General features: G+C 44.2%; 1 protein-coding gene across 2 annotated transcripts in view; it reads left to right on the top strand.

Moving 5' to 3' along the window:
- Positions 1-556: 556 nt before the first annotated feature.
- Positions 557-16,998, top strand: part of PPP1R8 (protein phosphatase 1 regulatory subunit 8) — a 30,777-nt gene continuing 14,335 nt past the window's right edge. The window contains exons 1-2 of one of the 2 annotated variants that reach the window (XM_074562715.1): positions 557-701; positions 15,056-15,116. In XM_074562715.1, the coding sequence (XP_074418816.1) occupies positions 640-701; positions 15,056-15,116 (123 nt within the window). In that variant the 5' untranslated portion in view covers positions 557-639. The remainder of the gene's footprint in view (positions 702-15,055; positions 15,117-16,998) is intronic. The other variant, XM_074562716.1, reaches the window with a different exon arrangement.

A 16,998-nucleotide genomic window follows, 5' to 3' on the forward strand; every position in this document is an offset into this window, starting at 1 on the left:
GAGTGTGAAAAATCTGCGTTGGAAACTCATTGCTATCGGTGCAGTGTTCTGGCACTGAGCATTCCCGGCTCCCAGGTGGGTTCTGCTGCCCTGGGAGCTGCTGGAGCCTGGCTCCAGGGAGCCTGGTGCTGGCCGGGAGCCCGCCGAGGGCGGGGCAGGCCTCAGGGTGCCAGGCCGCTGGGCGACAGCTCGGGGGAGCTGTGGCTTGGGGAGGACGGAGGAGATGCGCTTTTTCCCTCGTATAGGCCCAATTACCAGCACTGTAACACAGCACACGACCCGCGTTCCCCCCCACCTAACGGGGTGTCTGCCTGCTGCTCGGGAGAAGGCTGAGGCGCTAAAAGCGGGGTTTGAGAGTCTGTGACGGGAGGGCTGGGTGCCGGTCGTTCGCTTTGCACCGACCCCCCCGCGCCAGCCCCTTCCTCCCCGGCCACAGCGAACGGGCGGGCGGGCCGCGGCGGCAGCGAACGGAGCCGGCGCCTCTCCCGCCCCCCGAGAGCCGGGCCCCGCGTCCCGCCCCGCCCCGCCCCGCCCCGCCCCGCCCCGCCGCGCCGCGCGAGGCAGGCTGGGATCGCCCCGCGCGCCGGTCCGCCACCTTCCCATCCTGCCGTCCGCCCGCCTGAATGGGGCAGAGGCAAGATGGCGGCGAACGCCAACTCCGCCGGCGGTGGCGGCCTGTCGCTCTTCGAGTGCCCCAGCTGGTGAGCGAGCGGGCTGGGGCCGGGGCCGGGGCCGGGGCCGGGGCCGGGGCCGGGGCCGCTTCGCCGGGCCGCGCGCCTCTGGCTGTGGCGGCGGAGCGCGGGTGCCCGCGGGGCTGGCCGGGCGTGCGCGGGGCGGCAAGGGAAGGGCCGTGGTGCTGAGGCCGCCGCCCGGGCCTGTGCCCCTGGCTCTGCGGATGGCGGCTGCCCGCGGCGGCGGCACTGGGGGCCCGGGCCGGGGGTGCAGCCCGGGGTCCAGGCCTGGGGTGCAGCCCGGCGGCCGCCTGGGCGCAAGGCCGCGGCGCGGCGCTGGGTGAGGGTGGAAGGCGTCCCGGGGGGCTGCGTCCCTTCCCCGGGGCCTCAGCGGAACACGCGGTGTAGCACACGTTAAATCTAATGCTCCAGTTGCGTCTTCGGTACGAGAAATCTGTCAGCTTGAAAGTAGCCTGGGTTTTTTTTATTACACCGATTCAAGAAGTCAGGGCAAAGCGATGTCTTGGCGAAGCGGCGTTAGTACCGTGGGTTTGGCTGGTTTAGAATCGCAGAAGAGTGTGCGTTGGAAGAGATCTCTGGAAATCACCTAGTCCAAGCTTCTGCTGAAAGCAGGGCCTTAGATTAGGTTAGCGGGGGCACTGTGTCATTTGCTTTGAATTTTTTGATAGCTTACCGAATAGATCTTTGCTGTACTGTGTTCTTTGTGTGCCGGAGCATTATTCAGGGAATGTGTGCAGTTGTATTTTAAATCATGTAGAAAATGACACATCGTTACAGCTGAGAAGTCAAGCACTTGTATATTTGTATGAGCTAGCTATGTATGTGCATGCATGATTGCAGGCTTTAATTGCATAGTCATCTGGTTTTCACTGCAGGTCCCCTACCTTTCAGTGCTTTGGTGACAGTGCTCGGTGAATGGATGCTTACTGAATATGCGTTTTAATTTTGGCCTGTTTTATGAGTGCCCGCTTTAGTTAGTAAAACCATTTAACCCTCTCATATATTTTAGTATTTTACTTGTGGTGAACATATGCAATAACAAGCATCCATATGAGGCAAGATGGTGCTCCATAAAATGATGATAGGATACAGTAGATAAAACCAAAAATTATTTAATGTTAGTGCTTTCTGAATGTTCAATGTGACATTTGAAATAACGTACCTTTAATTTTTTTGCTTAGTGTTTTTATACAAAAGTGTTCACAACTTGCATTATATTCAGGGGTAAATTTGAATGACTTCTGCCTTTGGAATCTATCCGTTGAACAGCTGGAGAAGTTTAACTTGTGAAATACTTAATTTCAGTAACTTGCATGCTACTGCAGAAGAATTCCTAAATAAATACCATGTGGAGGGCAGGACTGTAACAACTCTAACCATGAGGGCCCCTGTAGCTCCATGCTCTCTGGCTTCTGCTACAGACAGGGTAGGCTCTTACAGGCAACCAGCTTTCTGCACCGTGCTGGTGCTGACCTGATTTGGTTTCGAAGCACAATCCGTTGCACTGAGTGATAGAGAAATGAAGTGGAAGGGGCGTCGGGGAGATGATCCAATCCAGGGGTTCACACCCGGGAGTAAGGGTGTCAGGTTTGGGTGCCAGCCCCTCTTTCATTCTGACATTTCTAAGATTTTTGATAATTTGCTTTTTGCAGCCTGAATATCCGTTTACTATAATGTTCTAAAAATCTTTCTCAGGGAAAGCAAAGCTTGTATATGGACTCTTTCCTTACACATTCTAAGGAAGGTCTTTATTTTCCCGTGTACTTCTGTTATACGTGTGCACATTGTAATATTATATAGACTGAGTTTGGGCAAGAAGTATGTTTATACCACTGTGTAGTGAACGGAGCATCTGATACAGTTTGATCTTAGGCAAATTGTCGCGTATAGATGTGGCAGTTAATATCAGTAAAAGATTTGAGTTTGTGTGGGAAAACTTAAATGTTTTTCCTTGATGCTCCTTTTGAAACAGGTAAGCTGCTGTTTCATAACTGTAAGAAAAAAACAATAAATGAAGAGTAGCAGGAAGCCAACATGGACAGCTTCCAGTTACAGTGTTTATATTCTGCTGAATAGGCAATCGAAAATGGGAAGCATTAGGTAGTTAGGGCGGGTGGTATTCCACTGCCTCACTCAGTGAATGAGGGTAAATCTACCAACCAGGTAGATTTATTTTTCTGGTCTGCAAAAAAAGTAGAATATACTTCATGGTAAAACTTGACATGATTTGCGCTGGCATCTACTGAATTACAGATTCTAACCCCCATTTTTACAGCATTTATTTCTTCCAGAGCAAACCAAGCAGCGCACAGTCATGATACTGGATAAGTGATGGGCCTTTCACAGGTACAATTCTCAAGAGTGAAAATGGTTTGCAGTAGCAGGCTTGGACCAATAGTATTGTTATTTGAAGCTCTGATTTCCGGAAAGTCTCAGTGTAAATGTATCCTGTGGGATCCTTCTGTGATCCTTCATGTCTTACGCAAGCACTGAAGAGTCTTCTGTGTAGGCAGCAGTGTAGATCTTCGTAGGGAGAGCTTTGGGTGGTCAAAAACCATGGAGTTGCAGCGAGTCTTCATGGTCAGTAGCAGGTTCTTCTGTAGTGAATTATCTTCAATCTTATCAACCCATATTAACATCAAAGTTGCAGTCTTTACCAATCTATTTATTTTTCTACCTCTAAGTAGAGCTGCCTTGGGGATCACAGACACCGATCATATGAGAAATATATCTTAAATATAGTCAACAGAAACAAGAGTTTTTTCCTTGTCTTTAAATTGTTGCCCATACTTTTGAGGTTTGCCTCCATCCGTGTGTCTTCTTTTCTGACACAGATAGTGTTTTAGTATCCAGTTTCCAGAAAAGATCTCTCTACTGAAGTTCAAAGTTTTCATTGGTTTTAGGTTCTGGCTTTGATTTAGTTTTTGTTCTGTTCAAGATTGCTTCTTCATAGTCCATAAAATATTTATTCTTTCTCTTCTTGTGCCTCCAACAGTTAAACTAGCTGAAGACAGATGAAAAACAATGAATGCTGTCTTAGCAGTACGTCCTTATGCCAGTACTTGTTTATTCCTCCATACGTTTTAACAAAGACATGGGCTATGCATTTAAAATTGGAATAAAGATGTTGCCAGTACTTTCTATGAATTAAAATTTAGCCATACCATGAGATTAGAAAATACCTTTACATAACAATTACATATCCTAGTTTTATTAAGACTTTTACATACCTTCTGAGGTGGTTTTAGTGAGTAAAAGTAATTTCCTGGAGGTATAACTGATCTGGGGTGTAGTTTTAAAGTGACCATCAGATGTTTAATGGATACTACCTGTCTCTTTGTTTTTCATGGTTTAACCTGCATTTCAGATTGTGAATCTTTCTTTACTCACTCTCGACACACCATTAGTTGGGATGTCAAGCTTGTCCTGGAATGCACGTAAATTTGAAATAGTATGTTTTAAAGGCGACAGTCATTCCTTCTCAGTTTCTCTGAAGCTTCTCAGTTTCTCTTCTTCAATTTCTCTTCTTCAGGCAGGAACAAGTTATTCCTGGCAATGATCGTGCACCAATTTCTGGAGATGAGCTCTTGAGTTCTGGAAATTCCACCTTGTCCTTGAGGTTGGCCATGGAGGTGTGTGCAGTAGTCATGTAGGCCAAGATTTTTAGGAAGTGGCTAAATTTAGGCTTTTGAGCCCACGTTTGGAAACCTAAATAATTGACCTACTTTTAAACTAACACAATAGAATTAAAGTTCTCCTGTCTATGTCCTTAATAGCTACAACTCAAAATTTCTCTTTAGACTAGGTAGGCCTTACTTCAGTGAGGTTGCGGAGTTTCAACTGGACGTAGCTGTTCTAACCCAGTTGGCACGTCAACATTGAATCTGAGCCTTGTCAAAGAGATGCTGTCAGCTAATTCGTAGAACTTCAGTTCCCTTATTCGGTACTTCCAGCTAGCATCACATCCCAAAGCATTAATACTTTGTCCTCTTTTTCTGAAATGTTTTATCTTTTTACTCAACGTGGTCCTTCCAAGGTTAAGCTCAGCTCGGGCTTTTCTTTTCTTCCTTGACTGTCGTCGTCTTGACTGTCTGTCCCTGCTTTTTCACAGTACTCTATAGTTCTGCAGCAGAGGGTTTGCCATCAATGTCAGCAATAATCTAGACAGATTCCTCACAGAATCATCCCAACCTAACGCACAGAGCAGTGGACTGGACTGGCCTTTAGAGCACAAAGTGAAGAAACACATTTTTCCTGTTTCTAATACAGAAGAGAGTTGTTGGTCGTAGGTGTTTTAATATTTTTTAAAACGTACACTGGAACTTGGTTTTGTTCAACATTTCCTTACTAATCATTTTGAGCAGTTGGTGTCTTCTATAAGGCCAGCAAATTCATACATGTAGCGTAATGGGAAAACCTGAACTTCACCATGTCCAGCTGCTAGACTATATTGTGAAGGAACTCATTATTCAAGACAGGGAAGGAGAAGTACTATATCTGCCAAAGGCTGACTGTCAGGTGAACCAGCTTTCTTCAAGATACTTGCTTTCAGAACACAGGGGGAACGATCATTTTAGGAAGTAAAAGGCACACGTGAACTGTGAGTGTATAAGGAATTGACTTCGAGGAGGCAGTAGCAGTTGGATAGAGTCTGTGGGCAGAGCCTTTTAGTGTTGGGGGTTTTTTTATTAATTACCTTGATAAAAGTGACCACAATACTCTTTAGTGATACAAGCATGGTCAACGTAGAAGCCAGAGTATTGTCCAGTCCTTTTGGTATAATTTGAACACCAGAACAGTAAAAACAAGATAAAATGTAGAAGTGTAAGATGGAAAATAGGGACTAAGAACAAGAACTTCTTAAAGCCAGAAACTCACTATTCAGAAGTAAAAATACTCCAGTTCATACTCAGAAATAAAAGGGGTGTATACACAAGTACATAGGCTAGTCACAGAATGGCCATCAATGACAAGTAACATAAAGCTGGTCAAAAATAAATGAAGAGACTAGTACTCTGTGTGATGTGTAATGATAGATACCTGTTTGTAAGGTAGGGAAGTGTCAGTGTTGTTGGAGAAGGCACTGATGAAAATGCGGTCGATGTTACCTGTGCTTAATAAAGTCCAATTCAAACTGAAACAAATGCGGTGGGAAAATGCGTTGGCGGGGTAACAGCGATCTTACTTTGAGACAGAAGAGAGCTTTAGTTGCCTAGTAAAATAAAAACAGCTCTGATTTTCAATGGCTAAAGGATTTTTAAAGGGGATAGTATTGGGGATTTTTTTTTTATAGCTGAAGGGAAATAACAAGGAAATTAGGATGGAAATGAAAGGCTTTAATCAAAAACTTAAGGTGGATATCAAACTGTCAGAATAACAAGGCTTTGGAACAGCTTCCTGGTAGGTGTAAAGGTTACAGCAAAATGACCTGCAACAGCAGTGGCTGGACTTGCAGATTCTGGAGGTCCCGTCTTGTCTTCCTCTGACTCCTACAGGTCCCTGTTCCATCATCCCTGTTCTCGCTCTGAAAATGTTGGAATAATTTTACCAAATAATCATTGCATTGTTGCTCCTTACTTAATTTTCCTATTTAATTCAGTGCCATTTTAATTCATTTTTTGATGTCACAAAACCTGTAGTTCTCTGTAATAGAATATTTATGGCCCTGCTCTCAGGAATTAGATTTTGTATACAATTTCCAAATTTCTCTGTATTCCATGGAGACTTTGTTCCTAAGTAACCGAGGGAACCAGAGTGAACCAGTGAAATCTAGTTCTGTGTGGAACTGCATTGTAACAAGAAGACATACGTAGTGCCATGGTGCAGTTGGGCAAATGCTTTAATGCAAATGGAATGCTTTGTTCAGTTGAAGCAGCCACATTTCTCGTCAGAAATCTTCCACAAGATACTCCTAAAACACAGTGCAATTTTTTGTGTTCAGGAAAGTTCTGTAATCATCAAGTTTGAACCACAAGCTTTTTTAGTTGTATTTCTTATAACTGGAAGTTTGGTGAGAATTATTTTAATGCTTCTAAGAGTAGAGGAAATCCTTAATGCCTCCCATCAACCTGCATTTTTTTTTTTTTAACAAGTTCAAATGCCCTAACCACCATATTTTCTCCAGACATAACAAGGTTGGATCAGAATTATTGGTCAGCTCTTTATCCAGCCCTCTTCCATGTGGGAAGAGACCATTCTGCATAAGCTGAATCATAGAATCATAGGGTTGGAAGGGACCTATGGAGATCATCTAGTCCAACCCCCCTGCCAGAGCAGGGTCACCTAGAGCAGGTTACACAGGAACACATCCAGGTGGGTTTTGAATGTCTCCAGAGTTGGAGACTCCACCACCTCTCTGGGCAGCCTGTTCCAGTGCTCTGCCACCCTCAGGGTAAAGAAGTTCCTCCTCATGTTTAGGTGGAACTTCCTATGCTCAAGTTTGTGCCCATTGCCTCTTGTCCTGTCCCCGGGCACCACTGAAAAGAGCCTGGCCCCATCCTCCTGACACCCACCCTTTAAGTATTTATAAGTGTTGATAAGGTCACCCCTCAGACGTCTTTTTTTCCAGACTGAAGAGACCCAAATCTCTCAGCCTTTCCTCATAAGAGAGGTGTTCCAATCCCTTAATCATCTTTGTAGCTCTCTGCTGCACCCTTTCCAGCAGTTCCCTGTCCCTCTTGAACCGGGGAGCCCAGAACTGGACACAGTACTCCAGGTGCGGCCTCACCAAGGCAGAGTAGAGGGGGAGGATGACCTCCCTTGACCTGCTGGCCACACTCTTCTTGATGCACCCCAGGATGCCATTGGCCTTCTTGGCCACAAGGGCACATTGCTGACTCATGGTCATCCTGTTGTCCACCAGGACTCCCAGGTCTCTTTCCACAGAGCTGCTCTCCAGCAGGTCAGCACCCAACCTGTCCTGGTGCATGGGGTTGTTCCTCCCCAGGTGCAGCACCCTACACTTGCCCTTGTTGAACTTCATAAGGTTTCTCTCTGCCCAGATCTCCAACCTGTCCAGGTCTCTCTGTATGGCGGCACAGCCTTCCGGTGGGTCAGCCACGCCACCCAGCTTGGTGTCATCAGCAAACTTGCTGAGGGTGCACTCTATCCCCTCATCCAGGTCATTGATGAATATATTGAACAGGACTGGACCCAGTACTGACCCCTGGGGAACACCACTCGTCACTGGTCTCCAACTAGACTCTGTGCCCCTGAAATAACTGCCCAACAGATTTTAGCCTTAACTTTGTTATGGTACCTCCTTGTATTGTCAAAATTAAGTCACCTAAACAAATTCCAGTGCTAGCTTGGTCTCGGTTTCTGTGGTGTGTACGCTGTGCTTTGGGAAAGGCACATGACTCGTTTCCATCACTGATGCACAAGATCAGCAACAACTTTGTGTTCAACCAACGTCTTGGTATGAGGAGGATTTTTTCTTTATTCTAATTTCTTTCTGTAGAAGAGAGCATGAAAACAGCCATACTAATCGAAGACAACAGCCCAGATGGTTTCCTATCACATGGTGGTAGTGACCAATAACTTAGTGTAAGCTTTAGGTATTCCCTCCTCTTGTGTGCACTGTAGGCTTTTGGCCATCAGAAGCAAAGGGATTTTGTGAGCTGAAGACTCTCTCTGGGTGGTCATCTTTAACAACTAACACCAGACCTAATCTCCACAAATGTTCTATTATTTCTTTGTTAACTTACAGCTTAATTCCGCAACACTAAGTGACAACGCTTTCCACAAATTATGCAAATTTTGGAAAAGGCACTCTCCTTGTTTCCAGATCCAGGGCTCCTTGTTTCTTGTGTTTCAAGAAATAATGAATACATTGGTTTTGTAGCATTCATTAAAAGGACAAAGGGAATGGATGCTTGCCTGTTTTTCTCCAAGCTTCTGAAGCAGTGTACTCCATTATTATTTTTTTTTCCCTTGCATGAAGCCATCTGTACTGGTTATCATCCTTGTGCCCCTCTCGACAAGAGAACCGGAACTAACACAGCATTCGAGATGTGAAAACATCATATTTTTATAGTTTCTTCCTTATGATCGTTTTGCTTTGTCAACTGTTCCTCTGATTCTTTCTGAACAGAGTTGTGATGGCTCTAGATCTTTCCTGCGTTGCAGTGGGCCTGGAGCTCCTCGTTGTGTTTGCGTAGTTGAGGTGGTCTTTCTCTAGCGTGTACTAGCCCTCAAGAGTGCTGATTTTTATTATCTTTTTTTCCCCAGGATGTTTTCTCAAGCAGTAGTGCAGTATCATGACATTCATTTACAGCACTGTAGTCTGTTTTGAGTTTTCTGCGTAACTGTTGTCATAAGTGATTTTTCTCATTTATTCGTTGGCTCCTTTTTTTCCAGACTGCATATAAACGTTACAGAGCCCTTGCAGAACCCTGCTCCTTCCTGACTCTTAATCATTTACGTTCCCTCATGGGTTAGCATTTCTTTTCCCTGTCACACCTTAATTTCCATAGGATAATTTTGTCAAAAGCTTTTTTAAAAATGCCAGTCTACCGTACTGATAGCCTTGTTTACGTCTTCTTGGTCATCTCCAGTAATTCTGCTAGATTGTGTGATCTTACTTGCCTCCTCAAGAACCATGTGAATTCTTTCTGAGTATTATTTTTAAGTATTACCTAAGCCAAAGATATAGGAAGCTGTCCTACAGGTGGTTAGCCTAGGCTCCCCTTCTGTCTGGAAAAGGAACAACTCGGAGATGTGTTGGGTGTCTTCAATAATGAACAGAAGGTCTGTAGGAGATGAGTGTTTGCTGTCCTTTTGAGGAGAAGAACTAGAGTTTGCAAAATGAAATTAATAGCAAGCAGGTTTGTGGCTAAATAGTGGAGAGGGTGCCTCAGCTATACATAGGTGATCTGTGAAATTGTTTGTGTAACATTCCGTGAATGCATTAAGTTTACGTGGGTTCTTACAGCAATTTTTGCAGACAGCTGTTTAAATGGATAGTCCTCGAGTTGGTAACTGTTAGAAGCTGGGAGAGTATTCCTGTGTGAGGCACCCGAGACTAGTTAGTGAAGGTAGTTTTTTATTTTGCAAAAGGTTCCTTACTCTGGGTTTGTCAGTTTGATCTGCCTGATACCATTCCACAGGAATGTGAAAGATAAATAGAGTTCTTGAAGTCGTACAGAAGCAGCGCTGCTCTCTTGATTAAGTAGTGCTCTCATTTCACAGAGAAATGGGCTAAAGGAACATGAATACAGTATTTTTGGACCACTGTGTAAATAGTAGACATCCTGTATGCATGTTTCGAAGAGTGTTGTTTTAAGGAAAGTTCACGTTGCAATTAAAAAAAAATACTAAAAAAAAAAAAAACCCAAAACACAAAGAAACGACCAAAACCCAAATAGCCAACACCCCATTAGGAATATTTTGAATATGAAACCAGTCCTTCTTTTAACTCCCCGTCTGTTGTACAGGTAGTGAACAGCACTGCTGGGGCAGGGTGCTAGTGTCAATTCCCTATTCGTTTCTCATCATCCATGAATATGCCCACTTTCCCTTGCAAGGAGTCAACTGATTTCACTAATAAACATCAGTTTTATCCAGATACCACATTAACTCCTTTCCCAGGACGCTCAGTTTATCTTAAGTAGAATAGAAACTATTTCAGTGCTTGGTTGTATTCTGTCAAACAAAACATCTTTCAGCGTGGTCATTGTCATCTTTGGATTCTTACGGAGGCCAAAAGGAGCAGATTATGTGTAATTCAAAGCAAGATTTATCCTCCTTTAATCCAAGAAAAGTGTTTCCCTGGCATTGGAAGAACTGTCATGCCCCACATATCATCAAGTTTCTGAAGGACAAACATTGTTGACTATTGAAGTGTGGATTAGATGACTCTCTTCTGGTCTGGCTATTATTGAGTCCCCGTCTGTCTACTGGTTCTGCTCAGTAATACAGTTTCTACAGCTCTGCTCTCTAGGGCTTCCTGAGGAGGCGAAGTGGAGAGGGAGGAGCTGAACTCTTCTCCCTGGTATCCAGGGATATGTGGGAATGGTTCAAAGCTGTGCGAGAGGAGGTTTAGACTGGGCATTAGGAAGCATTTCTTTACCGAGGGGGTGGTCACACACTGGAACAGGTTTCCTGGGGAGGTGGTCGATGCCCCAAGCCTGTCAGGGTTTAAGAAGCATTTGGGCAATGCCTTTAATAACATGCGTTAGCTTTTGGTCAGCCCTGAAGTGGTCAGGTAGCTGGACTAGATGATCATCTTAGATCATAGAATCATAGACTGTGTTGGGTTGGAAGGGGCCTCTAAAGGCCATCTAGTCCAACCCCCTGCAGTCAGCAGGGACATCTGTAACTAGATCAGGTTGCTCAGAGCCTCATCCTGCCTGGCCTTGAATGTCTCCAGGGATGGGGCCTCCACCCCCTCTCTGGGCGACCTGGGCCAGTGTCTCACCACCCTCAGTGGAAAGAACTTCTTCCTCATGGCTGATCTAAACCTGCCCTGCTCTAGTTTAAACCACTGCCCCTCGTCCTGTCGCTCCATGCCCTTGCAAACAGCCCCTCCCCAGCTTTCCTGTAGGCCCCCTTCAGGGACTGGAAGGGGCTCTAAGGTCTCCCCGGAGCCTTCTCTTCTCCAGGCTGAACCCCCCCCAACTCTCTCAGCCTGTCCTCACAGCAGAGGGGCTCCAGCCCTCGGATCATCCTCATGGCCCTCCTCTGGCCCCGCTCCAACAGGTCCATGTTCCTTCTTGTGCTGAGGGCTCCAGAGCTGGACACAGGACTCCAGGTGGGGTCTCACCAGAGCAGAGCAGGAGAATCACCTCTCTCGATCTCGCTAGATCTCTCTAGAGCCCTTCCAAGTGAAGTAGTCTATTCTATTCTGCGCAGTTTCACAGTCAGAACTTGACTTCACTGTATGTAGTTTCCACTACACTGAAATATACTTTAAAATTAGCATCATCAGTTGATACTTTTCATTTCTCTGATAGTGAGGGTAGTTTAAGCAGTAGATTGATAAACTGCTAAGTGTAGAAGAGTGGTATTTGATATCTCTTAGAATACTTGGCTAAATACTACCTGGGTTTTGCAGTTTGTTACTTATTTTTATCAATTCTCATAAACTTTCTGATACTTCTTTGAGTTCCTTGAACCCATTCTTAGTGAAGAAAAGCTCTAGTGTGGGCTGTCCTCTCTCCTCTTCTCTGATCCAGAGAATTCATTTAATGATACTGTTGTGGTCATGTTCTCCTTGCCAGTCAGCCTCGTTAATTCTCCGGAAGGCTTCTCTTCTCCCAGGTAAGTCATTGCTGATTCAGTAGGCAGTCTAAGCATACTTTGTCTCAGTTAAACTTACTGAACTAGTGGTCATTAACTCTCAGGTCTTATTTTAAGGTCATTTGCAGAATGCTGACCTATAGAGAGCAGAAGACATTCAGGCAGTGGGGACTGTGACACACAATCTGGAAGGTACAGAGCAGCTGCTTGTTTCTCTCTTTCAAAGGCCAGCACTTATGCCGGAGACGGATTCTGATGTGAGATCATTTGTCTTGAAGCAGTGCTAAGCCTGGCTGTCCCTCTGTGTTCTACAGAGAAGAGAGTCTGTTGACCTCAAGTAATTCTCCATCCTTCAGAACTGTGTAGGAAAATGAGTTTAGTGGATATTTTAGCACATTAGTTACTGGGAGAGGACTTTTTTTAAAACACTGGAAATAAGAGGGGAATAAACTGCTCTCCTCTAATAGCACAGTACCAACTTTCTCACAAACTTTCTTGTAGTAGATTTTTGCAAGATATTTCCTTTCAATGTTTTACTTCCTTGATGTATGAGGTGAGGGGTCCAGTAGGGCAGAGCATGTGAGGGGTTGTTGATGCTTCCGAATACAGCCATCACTTCTGGTCTTTGGTGACTCTGGAACTAATTAGTTTTGAATATAAAACTGGAAAACCTTTATACTTTTTTCATTAAAAGACTTTTGAGGAATCTAACTTCAGCAGCCTAAGCTGTGGCATTGATTTAATCTGTTCCAAGGGGTTTTTTCTACCAGAAATTATTTCTGTGAGTTTGTTTTGATAGTATTACAATCAGTATTTACAACCTTACTGTGTTCAGTGTTTTGTAGACATAGGTTGATTGGGGAAATACTGTCTACAGAGGATTCTCAGTCCAAAAGAGGTCAGAGAATAGATAAATTTTTCAGGCATCTTAATTCATAGCTGAAGGCACTATCTTGTGCTGCTGCTTGGCATTTTTTCTGTGTTCAAAATAAAGTTGAAGGTAAAACTAAAGGGTGAAACTAAAAGTAGAGGGGGTAATGAAAAATTGGAGATTGTGTATGGTAAAAGATGACCATAGGACAGGATTCATTTCACAGAAGAGGAAAGTGGTTGTGCTAGAGCACCTGGGAGCTTTCCCGGTCCCTAACAGGTACGTTGAAGATGTTGCTAAAATGTTTTTAGGGCAGGCTAACTGTTGAGTATCCAGGAAGAGATCACCGAAAAGCAGAGGCCAGACTGAATAAGTCAGTAGACTTGCTTGAAGAATTAATTTGTTGAAAGGTTTACCTATTTGGAAGAGGGAAAAAAAAGAAAGGTGGGGGAAGCAGCTTTTGTTGTATCAGAGTAAGGCAGGCTTTGTGAAAATTATCAAAAGTTGTGTTGCAGAGTAACTAGAACTTGGTAATTTCAGTGGAATGGAGAAAAACAAGTTTACCAGTGCTCAGGGGCAGAAAGAGGCAACACTGAGAAGTGGATGTGAATCTATGGATGAAACCTGTCTTCAGTGAACAGTGAGCGCTGAGATCTGAGGGGAGCACAGCAGGAGACAGCAGTACTTAGGGGTAGCCTGGCTGTATGACCCTGGAGCAGTACTGGAGAGGAGGTGGTCCCCTAGCTGTACTGGAGTGACTGGAAGAGTCAATCCTTGTAGAAGTCATCATACGGAATGGGTATCAGGCTAGTAAAATGGATTTAGAGCAAGAATGGAAAATACCTGTGCAATACCTGAGACAGAAATAAAGTAGAAATAAGAGGACTGTGTTCTTGTGTGAAGTTATCTAGGAGAGTGTGTGTACAGTAACCAGCTGACCTGGGGACACAGAAGAAACCTTCAAATTGTGAGGCACGTCCCAGAAACATGAACATCTGTATTTAACCCCCTCCAACAACTTCAATTACAAGTGACCTTTCTTTCTTCTCTAGCCATGCTGAGAATGTTGCTACCCATTGTCACTGTTCTCTTGGCTTGCTCCGTGCAGTGAGCAAAGCAGGAAATGGGAATGCGATCTCCTCTGCGGTTGGTCTTCAGAAGGGCAGGAATGTAGCTGAGAACTGGGTCACTGCTATTGCCTAGAAAGTTGGTCCAGCCACAGAGACAAGCAGCAGTGCCATTATTAGTGAAGAAGTACCGGAGATGCAGATTTTTACAGATCTGAGCAGAAAAAGATCATTTGCTGTCAACAGCCAAAGATCCTACGCAGTGAGGGGCAGCGTGTCGCTACCACAGTGATACCTGGGTTTGAGCACTGTAAATACCAAATATGTTTTTGATGCTGCTAGTCCTCATGGGTTCTCCTGCGCATTAGCCTTGTTTTGTTGTGCGTTGCCGAGTCCCAGGTGCCTCTGCTCCCTTTGCCCAGGTGGGAGTAACGCTGTCTGACTGGTGAGTCTGCTTCATGGGAGGTGAGCAGGGATGGAGCTGTGTGGCTGGGGGAGCTGAGCTGCTGCTTGTGTGAGAGTTTGGTGGAGGAGGATTGTGCTCTCCTAGGGTAGGGGACCCTCGCCATCTCATACTGTGCTCTCTTCTGTGTTACCTCTGTTGGTAGGAAAGTTTGATCATAGGGTGAGCGTGGAGGAGCGCTGTCTGTTGGCCAACGTTTTTATAATATTACAGGTGGTTTTGAAGCCTCTTTCAGGTTTTTGGCCATTACCAGTCCTAGAGGGGAACGATGGTAGACGTTTCCATTCCTCTCAGCAGCTATGGGTAGAGAACTACTGTTTTGAAGGTAACATGAGAAAACAGAGCCCTTGAGCAGGCCCTTAAGCAAACAGACCTGGCCTACCCCCTTCTCTAGTCGTTAGCCTCTTCCTGGCCTTATATCACGTTCTTCCAGGAGTGCTCTACTCATTTTTGTAAATTAGCAATTTTTCACCTGGAAGTAAGGCTTGAAATGCCTCATGTCCTGTTAGCTTAACTCTTGTTATAAAAAGAAGTCGTGTTTAATGTGTTGTCAGAAGGAATCTGTAGGGAGGAAAAGAAAATTATGGTATTTTCATATTTTCCCCAAAATAATTCTTACTTCTATGTAGCTTTGGTCTGTAGCTCTAATGGAGTATCAACTCTAATACTAATAAGCTTTTTATTAAATATTTTGATACTATATTTGTCTGTCTTTATTTTCCAGGGCAGGGAAACCGCCACCTGGCTTACATCTGGATGTAGTCAAAGGAGACAAACTCATTGAGGTATGAAAAGAGGTTTTGTATGTATTTGGTGCAGTGTATACACAGACATAGGCAGTAGAAAATTTCCCGACATTTTCCACATTCACTCATAAATATTTCCTTTCTCTCTCGTATTCATTATTTTCAAAACAGTTTGTTTTACTCTGACACTTCAGAATGAATTGAATTTTCCCTTGCCTGTACTCTAAGGCTGTCTCATGCCATGCGGTGCTCCCATCAGTTATCTTCTGATAAGGTGCGCTCTTTGAAGGGGTACAAAGCTGCAGTGCTCACCTAGCAAACAATGACACTTTGATTCCTGAACATTAAACCTGCCCTTGTAAGAGAGAGGAAAAAAAAAATAATTTTTTTGTGAGAAACTCCATATTTTGCGGAGCCTTATTTCTTCCAAACTTAATTTTGGACCAAAGCCGACATTTGGTTCCTACAATATACTTATATAGGAGGTCTCAGACTGCAGCCAGAAGGCACCTTGTCTGATGAACTTCGGGAGCAGAAACTCAAATAATATGGGGAAAGAAATCTCAAATGCAAAAAAGTATCTCAAAGAAGCAGCACAAAGTGAATAGTTTTTACTCTTACTCATCTGGTCAGGTTTGGGCGTTGTTGGGGGGAGTGTTGGGGTTTTTTTGTTTTGTTTTGCAGTAAGATTAACTGGGCATCCTGTATTTTGTAGGGTTGTCGCCCTGTCCTGCAGTATGAATACAGTATGATTTTTCATCCCGTGTTCTGGATCTGTGAACAGTGCTGTGATTAGCACAGATACAATGAGTTATTTTTATTGCAGCAAAGGAATTTGTCTGATATACACCGCCTCATTCTCTATTTCATATTTTGTCTTATATTTATATTTTGTCACTGTTGATAACTAGAGGTCATGTTATTATTGTACTGATCAACATTCAGATTTTTCAAAACAAGGTTTTTCCAATCAAAAGTGGTAAATTAAAAAAGGCTCTTTAACACGGTTGACAGAGAGGACCCAAGCCAGTGAAAGTATTTTAGCTGTGGAGAGACTCCTAATGTGCCATTGACTGAAACAGAGAAACGTTTCTGGGCAGCAAAAGTTTACAAAGTTGAGCCAACTGTTCTGAACAGAAACTTGGAAAATTAAGAACTCGGTGTTAGATAAAGAAAGACTTGGGTAGCTTAAAATCTTGGCTGGTTTGTAGCGTATGCCACTATAGGAGTGTCAGACAGTATTAAGTGTTCCTTCTGGTGTCTAGCAGGAGAGATTTACTGATTAGAATTTGGTTAAGTTACCAGAATAGGAAAGCAGATAGAGGTGTCACAAATAGGTATCTCACAAATAAACTTGTGTTTTCCCAGGCCAGAAACCGATAAAATGAGGCTTTTCTTTATAGTCCTTTACTGTTGGTTTCACAGACTGTTTTGAGGGACTATTGTTACTCTGGATGTTAAGACACAGAAGATTGGCAGAAAAGAGATCTTTGCTCAGCCTTAATTTTAAAGGAATCAGACACATTTACTGCATCTTCAGAGTGGCTCATTAGTTCATACAAGACATGGCTGGGTTGGCTCATACCCACTACCCGGACTTCACTGGCGCTCTGTAGGTACTATAGCTTTCAAACCCTTTGCACTGCGTTCTTCTTCAAACCAGGGACCATGTATTCTGCCTCTCATGGTACTGTTACATGTTCAGAATCGTTTTCAGAGATGAGAGCGCTGTAGTAGGACTGCTGCTTAGCTCAGCCTTCTCACTGCCATCCTGGCAGCAGCATCGGAGGTAAGGATTGTACGTGGCACTGAGTTTTTCATTATTTCTTTCAGGCTGCGTAATGAGATTTAATGAGCAAAGCCAAACGGCGGTGACTTTGGGTTTTTTGGTATGTGGCAGGTGGCCAAACATAATGCTGCC

This window comes from Larus michahellis, chromosome 19, assembly GCF_964199755.1.
Source record: "Larus michahellis chromosome 19, bLarMic1.1, whole genome shotgun sequence".
Lineage (NCBI taxonomy): Eukaryota > Metazoa > Chordata > Aves > Charadriiformes > Laridae > Larus > Larus michahellis.